This window comes from Protomyctophum parallelum (genome assembly GCF_964188405.1).
Source record: "Protomyctophum parallelum genome assembly, chromosome: 8".
NCBI lineage: Eukaryota > Metazoa > Chordata > Actinopteri > Myctophiformes > Myctophidae > Protomyctophum > Protomyctophum parallelum.
Genome location: NC_139703.1, coordinates 50,056,330 through 50,070,360, shown reverse-complemented (window position 1 = coordinate 50,070,360; position 14,031 = coordinate 50,056,330). Strand labels below are relative to the sequence as shown.

The following is a 14,031-nucleotide window of genomic DNA, read 5'->3' as shown; positions in this document are numbered from 1 at the left end:
TGGTCAGTTAAAAGGGAGACATCGGGCCTGGGCCGTGGCTCAATGGTCCAGTCTGGCAGTGTGCCGCGGGTTCGACTCCCGATCCCGACAGCCTTTACTGCATGTCTTCCCCCCATCTCTCTCCCCATTTCCTGTCAGCCTACTGTCTATCCCTCCATAAAAAATATCAAATAAAGGCGAAAGCCACAAAAAAACATATATTAAAAAAAGGGAGACATCGAAGAGGAAGGATCAACATATGGAAAGTCAGAACAGGTCTTCTCCATGTATGGCTATCCAGGGTTTGATGAGGTCAGTGTCGTGATCTTCGTATATGGAGACAGCCATTTATGGTGGCGTGACATGTCACGAGGTGTGATGTCACGAGGCAACGCAGGACACGACGGAAATACAGGTTTTCATAGTAAACTGCAACCTACAGTCACAATAACTGAAAGGGTTGAAATAGACTACTTACTGCGAGGGAGACAGTAGGACTGCGGAGAGGGAGACGGTTAGCCCAGCACCGCAGTGTAATCTTTCTGTTAATGAAAGCAGAACACAACCACCCCTTCTCTCTATTTCTGAGGGGAAAAAAAGGAATTCCAACATTCCACAGGACAGCGTTCCTGGCTCCTTACATCACTGTGGAATCAGGCTGACAGACGTTTCCTACACCATGTCAGGAAAACAGAGATTATAGGCTATTTTTATGGAATGAATGAGACATAACAGTGATGGAATTTGTTTTCTTTGGTGGCTTTGAAGCTTTTAAAAGACTGATAATTCAAAATGTGCGTGTGTGTGTGTGTGTGTGTGTGTGTGTGTGTGTGTGTGTGTGTGTGTGTGTGTGTGTGTGTGTGTGTGTGTGTGTGTGTGTGTGTGTGTGTGTGTGTGTGTGTGCGCGTGTGTGTGTGTGTGTGTGTGTGTGTGTGTAAAATATGGTTTTGTACTTACAGCACATTAGCATTATCTTACTGATTCTTTAACTGACTGATCGATCCCGTCTGTTTGTTTCATTATGATAACCATTCATATGGATATCTCATAATTGTTATACAATGAACAATGGTTTAAAGCCTCACTATACAGTATGTAACATTTTGTTTGGTAGAGAGTGTATTGTTAATACAATGTAACTTATACAATTTTGTCTCCCTGCTCTTCAATTGAGACATTTAGATCTCACATAGATACAGGATCACGTGTGAGGAAACATCATGGTTCAAATCTAAATAGAAGAGGAAAGTTACATAGTGCTGCTTTAACCCATTCTGACCTGAGATCAGATTCATACGAGGTTTTCCACTGGACACACACTGGTCTGATGAACCCATTCTGACCCGAGATCAGATTCTAAAAAATGTGAGTCGTTCTTTGATTTTTTTTAAATGGCAGACCTACAAGCTCGTATCGCGCCACTCAGTGGCGCGATATGAGCTTGTAGATCTGCTATTTTTCAATAGATAAAGCATAACATGATGCTAACACCAAAATGGGTGCCCGGTCAGAATGCTTTAACATAACCATGCCCACTCACAAATAAACACACAAATATACATAAACACACACACACATCCCATGTAAGAAAATGTGTCCTCATTCCAAAGTTTTCTCCATGTCCAATAATACGATATGACATGTATTTAATTTAAATAAACTTTATTGCAACCTAAAACACATTAACTTTACTTAAACTCCACCAAGAAGAGCGTTATATCTGGAGCATTACACACACAAATTTAAGGGCATATGGCAGGCTTGCCCCCAAAAAACGCACATCATTTCTGAAGCTGCATGCAATCCATAACTTCTTTAGCAAATACATTTTTATTTTAACCAATCTGTATGGTGGTTGCTACATTGAGAAATGTATATCCTTGACCTTTCCCCAACCCAGGGTAATGTACCCCGTGCCCAGAAGTAGAAATCGCAAGTGCTCGCTTTGGAGACCCAGGTTCGAATACCGGGTTAGACATAAATGTTATGGATTGCAGCTTTCATTTACATAACATCACACTACAATACTTGATGATCACGGGTCGCTTGCATCATTAAAGGAAAGCTTTGACATATCCCATTGTTCTGAACCAAATAGATTATAGTGTGGGGAAAAAACGTGTCATGCTTTTCTCCTCAAAATGTGCATAATCTTTCATCATTGGGCATACATTCCAGTACACCCAATGTTAACAATGGGATTTAGGTTCAAAATCAGCTAAATGTTATTATTTATTTCAGGATTTCAGATAATGTGCAAATGTACTTCACAACCTACTACAACAACAACAACAAAAACATTATAATCACACCCAGCACACTAGCTTTTCTTTTCACGACTCAATCTCTCTGCCTGCCTGTCTACCATATACAAAAAGTAATTGAATTGCCTATGAATATATCAGTAATGGTATGGCATATAGCCATATACTGTATATGTTGTCCAGTATAACGCAAAAAAGATGCTTCTGCTAATTATTCTATTCCCAGTGAATTTTGCCGTTTCAGTACACTGATGTCATTTTTGACAATGAAGTTCATATCCTGTTTCCATTATATATCTTTGTCACAAGTTTTTAACCACATTTGAGGGATCAAAACTGTGTGATAATATAAAGACTGTACTGTACTGTACTGTACTGTACTGTACTGTACTGTACTGTACTGTACTGTACTGTACTGTACTGTACTGTGCTGTGCTGTACTGTACTGTACTGTACTGTACTGTACTGTACACATACATCATCAGTGAATATTCATGTTTTGCTTTTACTTGAGGTCCAGTTCTATAAATCTTTATCTTAAAAAAAATAACAAGCTAATACTTTAATAAGATAAATGACAGCTAAATGAGTAGTTAATTCTCTCTCTTCTCATGTTCTCTCTGCAAGACGACAAATGCCGACTCATTCTTCAACATAGCTGTCCATGTAAACAAATAATATGTTAAAATTTACCACAATAATAAGTTAGCTTTGTTCCTATCTCAAGTGAAATGATTCAAATTCAACATACAACTATTTATACAAAAATAAGCTGATTTAAATTGCTCTCTTCTAATATCGTTTTGTTTGTATCCAGTATTGGTCTATATGAAACCGACTTCATATAAACATTATCGGCTAAATCAATCAATGCCTAATCCAGTGTGTTATATGATCTTGAGGTCACATTGTAAGATTTAAAACAAACAATGGAACAACACACCACTCATTGCTCATGTTTCAATGTTTTTGTATTTTGAGCCGCAGTCATTCAACTAAGCACTTCTCTAAGTACTTTGCCAAGTACTGCACTAAGTCTTACACAAAATATTTATATTAGAATGAGTGCAAGACTTACTGTTTCGTCCTCTGTGACATCTCCTCTCACTCTTATTACACTGTAAAACCCTGAGTACTGGTATTTATTTAACTCTGAGTCTATAAGGGATTTGCAGTGTTTCTCTTCTTCATTCATTCAGTCTTTTATGTCAACACCTATCTCTCTCTCTTTGAATTTATCTCTCAACGCACGCACGCACGCACACACGCACACTGATATGTTGAACATTTCCATATTTGAAAACATCCAAATATTACTACTACTATATACTACTATTAGACTATTACAACTACACAGCTACTACTACTACCATACTACAACTATTGCTACTGCACTACTACTATGACTACTATTATTACTACAACTCCATTGGTACAATTACCATTATAACAGCACTGATATGACAAGGTGTAATGTCACATTCACCGGTGTGTGTGTGTGTGTGTGTGTGTGTGTGTGTGTGTGTGTGTGTGTGTGTGTGTGTGTGTGTGTGTGTGTGTGTGTGTGTGTGTGTGTGTGTGTGTGTGTGTCATTGTGAACAGATACACGGTGTGTCCAGACTCTGTCCACAGCGCCAGCAGCAGTAGTGGTCATGATGCCATGTCCGTCCATCTGTCCCCGAATGGAAAGACTGACAAAATATAAGCTGGGAGAGGAGAGGAGCTTTGGTCATTGCTTTGGTCTTCACTTTCCAAGTGGTTATGGTTCATCAATTTAATGTTAATTTATTGTTGTTTAAAATTAAGGTTAGTAAGGAGCGAATGTATGTACAGTGTGTACATATATACATGCTTGTGTGCACGTGTGTGTGTGTGTGTGTGTGTGTGTGTGTGTGTGTGTGTGTGTGTGTGTGTGTGTGTGTGTGTGTGTGTGTGTGTGTGTGTGTGTGTGTGTGTGTGTGTGTGTGTGTGTGTGTGTGTGTGTGCGTGCGCGCGCGTGCATGTGTGTCTCTCACCTCATCACACCCAGAGCAGCGCGGCCAGACAGACTGACAATAGTGTCGGCCACATAGCAGCTTCTGATTAGTCCAGAAGTACACCAGGTCCACCAATCCCTGGCCACACTCTGAGCATAGGAAGCAGCCAGGGTGCCAACGGTAGTCATGGTAACCAGCACGCTCGGCATAAACAACCAGAGAGTCGCTTGTGATCTCGCCATGACAACCGGTACAAAACTGCAGAGGAGAGGAGAGGTTTATGTCATGAAAACACAGGATCTAATATATAATAATAATAATAATAATAATAATAATAAGGGTAATGTTGACACTTTATCTGTTATCTGACACTTTGAGCATGTTTCTCACATATTCAGTCATGATGTCTGGATTCTGCGTCCCATTGGTAGAGCCAGCAGGGTGTTCTGCCTTGCTGTTGGTGGCGCTACCCTGGTCCTTGGTCTCCTTTGCTCTCCTCTGATTCGCTGCTTCTGCAAGAGCCCCTCCTTCAGTGGGAAGGGCCACCTCCCCCACCCCCAGCACTTCTTGTTTGTATCCTTTCACGAACAACAACATGGAGGAGATCTAGAAGGAGAGAAGACCAGATGCAGTATTTTCTTGTTTTATTTGCTGTCTGGGCGCTGGTATTCACGTGGTAGTAAAGTAAGTAGCCTTGCCGAGCCATGAGGCCCATAGGGGCAGGAGCCTATCTCCTGTTTCTGTAGCGTGAGGCAGCTTGATGTACAAGTACACCCCCTGGACATGACGCTAGTATGTCGCAGGGACTTATACCCCAATCCAACCCTTGATGCTGAGTGTCAAGCAGGGAGGCACTGGGTTCCATTTTTACAGTCTTTGGTATGACCCGTATAGAGGGTATGCGCATGCATTAAATGAGTGGAAAATCGAGTGGCAAAGTTAGTGGCAAAGTGAGTTTAACGTTGTTTAATCAGATAGCACTTTTCTCTTTGGATGTATGGGCTTATTGTAAGGCCAGAAAGTAGCTTTTTGCCACTCAGTAGGCATTCCCGCATAACTTGCCACGGGTATACCCCGGGTATGATGATGATGTCACGCACAAGCCTGTGATTTGAGCCCATTTGTGGCACCTGTTGTGAGGCTTGATTATGTTTTGGGCCCAAACAGATTCGGCGGCTTGAAAACTTTTAGTAATTCGATGCAACATAATGCAATGCAAAGTACTGCAATTTATTGTAATGAAATATGATGTAACGATGGATTGTTTTGTGCTGTAATGTGATACAATGTAATCCATTGTTCAAACCTCGTCCTCGCTTGTTGTCAGGCTCTGACACTTCATGGGGTCCTGGTCATAGACAGGTAGTTGTCCAAGGAGCTGCCTGCGCCGATACAACACTCCGTCTGTCCCCGAGATGGGTCGCCTGTTCTCTGGGAGAGAGTCCTGCATGTACTGCATAGCCTAGAGGAGAGGAGAGGAGGTTAATAGGAGAAGTACTCAAGGACCACGTAAGTTGGGAAAGACACACACACACACACACACACACACACACACACACACACACACACACACACACACACACACACACACACACACACACACACACACACACACACACACACACACACACACACACACACACACACACACACACACACACACACACACACACACACAGAGTAGGCCTATATAATAGATAATAGAAGTACTGTAGGCTATTTTGGTGCCAGCACTACCTCTGCACTTTACTTGGCACTCTTGGTTAAAAGCACTGTGATGAGAGGTGCTAAAAGCAGAAAATCTTCGTAACTTTTAGGGGATGTGTTTTTGTCCAGAGCACTCGTATGTTTTGAATTGTTTATACTACTGAATTGCATATTTATACTATGCTGGAAAATACCAGCAGCATAATTTCAACTTTGGGCTTTTTGGATGAGGGTTTTAGAACAGTGCGTTGGGTGAGTCACCTGGAAAAGAATGCTTTGAATTGGTGAACACATGGCCTTATATACGCATCTAAAAAGGAGGACAGGAGAGGCGGGTTCTGATCTAAAAGGGGGACAGGAGAGGCGGGTTCTGATCTAAAAGGGGGACAGGAGAGGCGGGTTCTGATCTAAAAGGAGGACAGGAGAGGCGGGTTCTGATCTAAAAGGAGGACAGGAGAGGCGGGTTCTGATCTAAAAGGAGGACAGGAGAGGCGGGTTCTGATCTGAAAGGAGGACAGGAGAGGCGGGTTCTGATCTAAAAGGAGGACAGGAGAGGCGGGTTCTGATCTGAAAGGAGGACAGGAGAGGCGGGTTCTGATCTAAAAGGAGGACAGGAGAGGCGGGTTCTGATCTGAAAGGAGGACAGGAGAGGCGGGTTCTGATCTAAAAGGAGGACAGGAGAGGCGGGTTCTGATCTGAAAGGAGGACAGGAGAGGCGGGTTCTGATCTGAAAGGAGGACAGGAGAGGCGGGTTCTGACCAGTTTCTGCGTGAGTCCAAAGGGAGTCCAGTCATAGTAGGTGGTGTTGAAGGAGGGGTCTTTGCGGGACACGACAGGATTGGTCACTGTCATCCTGTTCCTCTTGTACAGACGCAGGCCCCCCGCCCCTTTCACCTTGGCCGTCAAATGAGAGCATGGTGAGTCGGTCAGCAGTCGCCCCATTCGCTGGTCGTCATCGGCATCACTTCCAGGGGCGTGGTCAACAGAGCTGCAGCCGCATGCCACACACACCTTACTGTGGAGGTTTATTATCATTATTATTATTATTATTATTACTTGCGCAAGCAGAGCGCGCAAGTAATAATTTCGCCCGGTCTCTTCCGCCGTGACAGCTGTCCCGCCATTCGATGTTTATGCAGAAAAACATCAAATCTGTGCCTGTTTTGCTGGGACCAAACGACCACAAATGACCATATCTCTTACGTCATCATTTAGAGCTAGTCATACGTATACTATATACTCAATCAGTAAAAATAAAATAGCAAATTGTGCCTGATCTGCTGGTACCAGAGTACGTGTTGTGTATATGTATGACTAGCTCTTAATGATGACGTAAGAAATATGGTCATTTGTGTAATCTGGTCCCAGCAAACCAGGCACAGATTTGCTGTTTTCTTGCATAAACATCAAATGGCGGGACGGCTGTCACGGTTTTTGGTGCAAAGTAACCACAGTATACCGCTAATCAATTTACAACTACATACTCCTGATTGTCATCTATGTAGTCATTGTCAAACTTATTTTCATCTCTAAGTTGCATAGGTGTTTACATGCATAAAGTAGATAGGTAGCAAATAGTTACACCTAATAATTAGACATTTCAAACGTTCCTTCACAGATATATTGAGATTCCACCGTTTACAGAATAATTATACTGTATAACATATTTTAATTCAATTTATATACCTTTTTTTTCATCACATATAAATGATTTATTTTTCTTTAAAAAACTAAAAAGGGATCCAGAATATATCTACATCGATAAAACTGTATTTCTTATATAGATAGAAACTTGAACCATACTTAATAATACTAGGTGTTTATATGCATAAAGTAGGTAGGTAACAAATAGTTACACCTAATACAGCGGTCGAAGGTACTTGCACGCTCTGCTTGCGCACTAGTTGGCCATTTATGGCCTACTAGTGTGCAACAAGCAAGTATGCACTCGACAGAGTGCAGTTCTAGTTATTATTATTATTATTATTATTATTATCTGACCAGGTTGGTAACAGGTGTTTTCACGTGGTGGCTATGTTGGAATTTTGCAGTGAAAAAGTGGGGTGGCATTTCGCAAGTGCTGAATCGCCTTCGCGTTTGAGTAAACAGTACGCGCTGCGATTGGCCAGTAGCCACTTTGAGTGGCAGTCAGGGCAAACGTTCTCGCCAGAACATGATTTACTATTCTGTCCATTATCGCAACTCGAACAGGGCTGAGTCGGCTGATGTCTCTCGTGGCTCAAGTTCGCTCTGACTACAGTGTAAACTGTGTTTCATCATCATTTATGTACATGTATCATACAATAGTTTAAATGTTATCGCATTGCAGTGTAACATTGTTTATTTTTCCTCCACACCTCACCTCGTAAATGTAAACCAAATAAACCAAATTATGGTATTATAAACTAAATGTTGTAAAAATGTAAAAAAAAAAAATGCAATTTGGAATTAGGCTTGTAGTTTGCTACAGGGTATATCACAAAGGAATTTGTCACCTTAGACTTTCACCTGCCCTCCTTCATGTGTTTGTAGGGTAACAAGAAGACTCACCCCGGTGCGTGCCCGTTTTTCCTCTTTGTAACTTTGTAATATGCTATTGGCTGTTTGTATTCTTTTTGGAAGAATATAAAAAGATACTCCTGTGGAAAGGCTATAGTATATTACTTATATTGACCCTATAAACAATTTAGTATTATTTAGTATATGTAAGGTTTTGCCCACTCAAATGGTACCTCGTCAGATAATCCCCACATATCCTACAACAACTTCTGTGAACTGACTTCACTGTAGTAGCTTTTCATAAATTATATTTGTACTTAGGCTGTTCTGCTGTCATGAAAGTTTATAGTTAGAGAAATTCAAAATCCAGCCGTCTGCTGTCCAGCCTCTCCCACCCCTCACTGGTGAAAAATCTGGGAGGAAAACAGAAACGGGGTGAGTCTTCTTGTATTCGTTTGTAGGCCTAGCAGTAAAAGAGAGAGAAAAAGAGAAAGACATTACCTCCAGGAATGCATTTTGAGTTCAGAACAGCTCTCCTTGCCTCCTCTCTTATCCCCTTCTTTGACTCCTCCTGCTCCTCCATCACGCTGTCCCACATTCATCTGATAGGAGAGATGAAGAGACTATATCAGAGTGTTGCTGAGGTGAATGTTAGTGTTGATGACACTCGGTGGACAAGCTTAGGTTGAAAATTGGTGAACTGCTCCTTTATTGGGGCTACCATTGACCAAAGCCGATTTTGGCAGGCCCCAGCAGATGCAAAAATTATCACACAATTTCTAAATTGCTATTCATAAAACAATAAAAAAAATTAAATCTGACACAATATTTTAAGTGATCAATTCAACACCATTGATCAGCGGTGGGTTTGTATAGCAGGGACTGCTTTGTAGTGGTTCTACATCATACTTGAGTTATGAATCAGTTTATTTCCATCCTCCCATATAACTTGTGGTGTGCCCCAGGGTACAATGTTGGGCCAAACCTGTTTTATTTGTACTGCAATGTCAGGTCTGTTGCCAAAAACCTATATGGCCCTCATTTATCAACGCGACTTACACCCAGAAATGGGCGTACGCCGAAAAATGTGGCATTTATCATTCTAGCGTGACTTTGAACTTTGACGTATACGCCACGCCAAATCTCACGTCTGGTCGGGAGCTGCCGCAGGCTTTGTCTGCACCCTTTTTCTGTCGTAGACAAGAGGAGCAGCTGACAGGCATATAAACATATGTATTCACTCCTAAAATGTATAGCTATAAAACGTATAAATATTATACATGTGAACTTTCTTTTTTGTAAAGGCATACATTGACGAGGTGTCATATGAAATTGGTAGGGTATTTCCAACTGTACAAGCAATTGAAATCGCACAATTAAAAACAATATAACATGTTTACAATGTTACAAGTTAGATGCTTAATCAAACGGTGCTTTGGCTCTGTGAAACATAAGCGCATAATGTGCGAGATGATTTTGATCACGGGAGCGTAGTGGGAGATTAGACGCCTATAAATAATCCCTGTGATAGTAGTAGTCTCCAACGTAATTGTTAATTTGGAAGAGTATGACATCACTCCTTTCTATATAACATTACTTGTTAGTTATCATTGTATCGAGTATCAAGTAGTATTTCCCTACTAATTAGAAGGCAGGCATTGCGTATCGCTTTTTTATTTATTGCCGTATTACTTTTATGGCTTGACCCCGTCTATCACTGCTTGCAGCTATATTTCTTCTTCTTATTCATAATAATCTCTTGCAACAACAGAAACCATGAAAAAAGACACTTGAGTCATTGTTGCCACACTGGCTTGTTGAATGTTATAGAGGTGACAGCACAAGGTTATAGCTTTCACCTGCCCAACACGCACATGCATACGCACGCACGCACACACCGCACGCACACACCGCACGCACACATGCACGCAAGCACGCACGCATGCACAAGAGACAGAGAGCGAGTAGCAGGTGTGAAGTTAGCAGGGGGAGCTTGTTGAAAAGGTCACAGTCAAGTTGATGGCTGACACCTTCTAAACATAACACTAGACAACACAAGACAATAGCCAGTGCCGTCGCTACCTATACACGCAATACGCACTGCGAGTAGGGCAACACACTGAGGGGGGGGGGGCAACAAAATGTGCCAAAAAGTCCTAAAGCCAACCCTCAAAATAACAAATTTCTCTGCGGCTCCGCCGCGTAATAACGAGTGGCAAAAATAGCCAATCTGGATGAGGAATAGCAGTGCTCTCGTGCTCTCTACGCCCCTGCCAATAGCCTAGATAGAACACAGTCAACACACACAGCACAGAAATGCAACAACAATGCTCATAACTCAGCATATATCACAAGTCACAACACAATACTAGACATTGTTAGATTTACATAGGACCACAATGGAAACAAGCCCTCTGGGATTTAGTTTTGTATCCTTTTAGCATTCTTGTATAACTGTACCTATGCTATGTACTTTTTGTACCAAAGTATCAATCAATCAAAATTAGTTTTAGACTGTTGAAATATACAAATATTAGTAGTAATATCAGACAGACAGATTTTTTGTTACAAATTAAACTTATTTTGTAGGTGTGCTCCCCTACAAAATAACACTGGGGTGTGTGTGTGTGTGCATGTGTATGTGTTTTGTTTTGGGGTGTCTGGGAGACTGACAGACAAACAAGCTGTTTGGATGCCATCACATCAACAGAGTAACATGTATGCTGGAACCAATGTGGAAATTCACACAAGCTCTTTCACACAAGGGATTTTCTACTGTGTGTGTGTGTGTGTGTGTGTGTGTGTGTGTGTGTGTGTGTGTGTGTGTGTGTGTGTGTGTGTGTGTGTGTGTGTGTGTGTGTGAGATCAACTTCCAAAGGTCATACTCATTTGAGTCATTCAGACAGATCAACACATCTCCACCTCTGTCTATCTTGCGCGCACGGGCACACGTGCGCACACACACACACACGCACGCACACGCACACACGCACGCACGCACGCACGCACACACACACACACACACACACACACACACACACACACACACACGCACGCACGCACACACACACACACACACACACACACACACACACACACACACACACACACACACACACACACACACACACACACACAATATTTTTATTTAGTTAATCGAAAAATGTATCTATGGACTAATCACTGAGAAAATAATCAATAGTTTCAGCCCTAACAGAGATCAAATAAAGAAAGCCAGACAGCAGACAGTAGTATGAAAGCTGGAGGGAGACAGTAGAGGACATAGGAATGAAAAGGCTCCGGTGGGATGTGATCCTAGAACAGTAGGGGTTTGGGGAGGATTAACCACCATGCTATCTATGGACATTGAGGTCATTTCAACAACACACACCTGCTTATTTCAGATGTACGAGTCTGACTCCACTTCCTAGTGAAACAACACTAACAGTCTGTCGGACAGAGAAAATCTAGAGTAGATGCCACTGAACACCACTGTCTGTACTAGATACAAGCAAGACATACTGTATGTCACTAATAGTCTGTCGTACACTGTGCCTTCGTCAGGCAGCCTCTGTAGACATTTTTAAAGCTCAGCTCAAGACCCACCTCTACAACATTGCTTTTAAATGATCTTTTATTTTTTGTTATTCACGTCCTCACTGTATTGTATTACTGCTTTTTATTTATTTATGTCGTTGCCTTAGTTTATCTGTTCTTATCTTTGTACCACTGCCTTCTCCTGATTTGACACTGGTTATTGTCCTATTGTTTTAACTGCATGCCTGTTTTAATGCTGTTTTGTTTTGCTTTAGTTTTTATTATCTTTTTTGCTCTGTAAAGCACTTTGAGCTACATTTATGTATGAAAGGTGCTATATAAATAAAGTTTATTATTATTATTATTATTACTAATTGTCTGTCCTTCAAAGACAAACAACAGTAACAATAAGAAAGATACCTGGGCACTTCAACTTTACTAAACTAATACTGGAGCACTAAAGTCTGGGTCTGTATTATTTTTTGCACCGATGACTACAGTAACAGTTACTCCCACAGAGACAAACTACACAAATTGTCAAAGGGATTACATGACACTAACACTGTAATGTGTTAGTGTCAAAGGGCACATTACACTAACACCGTCCTACGGACTGAACGGAGACACCGTGTCTTTCTTTACAGTTATATACAGTAAATACAGTAATATTAAACAAAACAAACGCATTTTAATGTTGCTGATCTAGGATCTGATCCTTGTACTACACTATATAATTGTAATGATGCAATTATGGTATCATGTAATGATGATCTGGGATATGATCTTTAACACTAGCCTAGGCTGGTTTATTGTGCCGCTGGTGATCTACAGTAGGATCTGAACAGACTTGTTAAGCAGCCGACTGTACAGCATAAACGCAAATTATTTTGAAACAACAAAAAATTATTTATGGAACATTTTGACTGAACAATGAAAGCATTTTTGTTTTGGGTTTTTGCCAAAAAAAAATATGAATTCTCAATAACAAAGCTTGATGCTGTGTCCTACCTTCTCCATGGCGCCTGTCATTCCTTTTATCTCCATTATGTTGTTGTGGTGTTGTTCTTGTTGGTCCAAGTGTTCCAAACACTCCTCTCACTCTGTATGTTCCCCTCCTTCTCTTCCTCCTTTTCTCTCCTCTTCTGTCCTCTCTTCTTTTCCTTATTCCACTCCTCTCCTCTCTTCTTTTCCTTATTCCACTCCTCTCCTCTCTTCTTTTCCTTCTCGATTCCTTTCCTTCTTGATTGTCTTGTCGTTGAGTTTGAACTCCTTCTGTGTTTCCCTCACGGCAGGCTGTTCTTGTGCTTAGTCGTTACCTCCACGTCCACATGTAGCCCGTTCTTAGTCTAGGATCAGATCCTACAAAGCCTGAATTCTGTCCTGCGTCTCTGTCTTCCAGGCATCTACAGTAGAGACAGAAATTAGAGGAGTGAGCAGAGAACAAACACCCTTCTGATGTCATCAATGAAACTCCTACAAATGAGTGACTGTACATTCTTACTCACTCCAGCCAGACAGGCAGGCAGGCAGGCACAGTTCTACATAGACACCTTATCTCCATTACAGAATTTCTTAACAAAGACTTAAATTCTCTTTTTTTAGTTAATTTCTTGAACTGCTGTGAACCTCCCTCCGCGTGTACACACCACACACACACACACACACACACACACACACACACACACACACACACACACACACACACACACACATGCACACACAAATTCCTATAAAAAACGTGATTCACTCACCACCACCACTGCTGCATGAAAACCACTGCTGTCTGACCTGGCTAGTTGTCTGACTGGAGTAGTGAGGTTTGAATGAGCTGGTTATGTTTTCACTCAGAGAGAGAGAGAGAGAGAGAGAGAGAGAGAGAGAGAGAGAGGAGGGGGGGTCAGGAAAGAAAGACAGAGAGACTGTGTGGTGTGTGTGTGTGTGTGTGTGTGTGTGTGTGTGTGTGTGTGTGTGTGTGTGTGTGTGTGTGTGTGTGTGTGTGTGTGTGTGAGAGAGGGGTCCCCAGTGGAACAAACAGCCAATAGGGAGCCCCATAGTTTCACTCCACCCTT

General features: G+C 41.7%; 1 protein-coding gene across 1 annotated transcript; it reads right to left on the bottom strand.

Annotated features, from left to right (window-relative positions):
* Positions 1-1,635: 1,635 nt before the first annotated feature.
* Positions 1,636-13,763, bottom strand: lmcd1 (LIM and cysteine-rich domains 1). The gene is made up of 8 exons (XM_083770657.1): positions 13,714-13,763; positions 12,971-13,365; positions 8,927-9,027; positions 6,686-6,941; positions 5,526-5,681; positions 4,610-4,825; positions 4,259-4,477; positions 1,636-3,949 (listed from the first exon to the last, which is right to left on the bottom strand). The coding sequence occupies exons 2-8, from the start codon at positions 13,004-13,006 to the stop codon at positions 3,833-3,835; spliced, it is 1,101 nt and encodes a 366-aa protein (XP_083626783.1). The 5' UTR covers positions 13,007-13,365; positions 13,714-13,763; the 3' UTR covers positions 1,636-3,832.
* Between the last annotated feature and the right edge of the window lie 268 nt (positions 13,764-14,031).

Excerpts from the sequence above, each read along its gene's own strand:
- lmcd1 (XM_083770657.1), bottom strand. The coding sequence starts at position 13,006 with ATGGAGATAAAAGGAATGACAGGCGCCATGGAGAAG. Across the intron at positions 5,682-6,685 it reads TTGGACTCACGCAGAAACTG|GCTATGCAGTACATGCAGGA; the intron begins GTCAGAACCCGC and ends CCTCTCCTCTAG. Across the intron at positions 3,950-4,258 it reads GCTGCTCTGGGTGTGATGAG|CTTATATTTTGTCAGTCTTT; the intron begins GTGAGAGACACA and ends CTCCTCTCCCAG.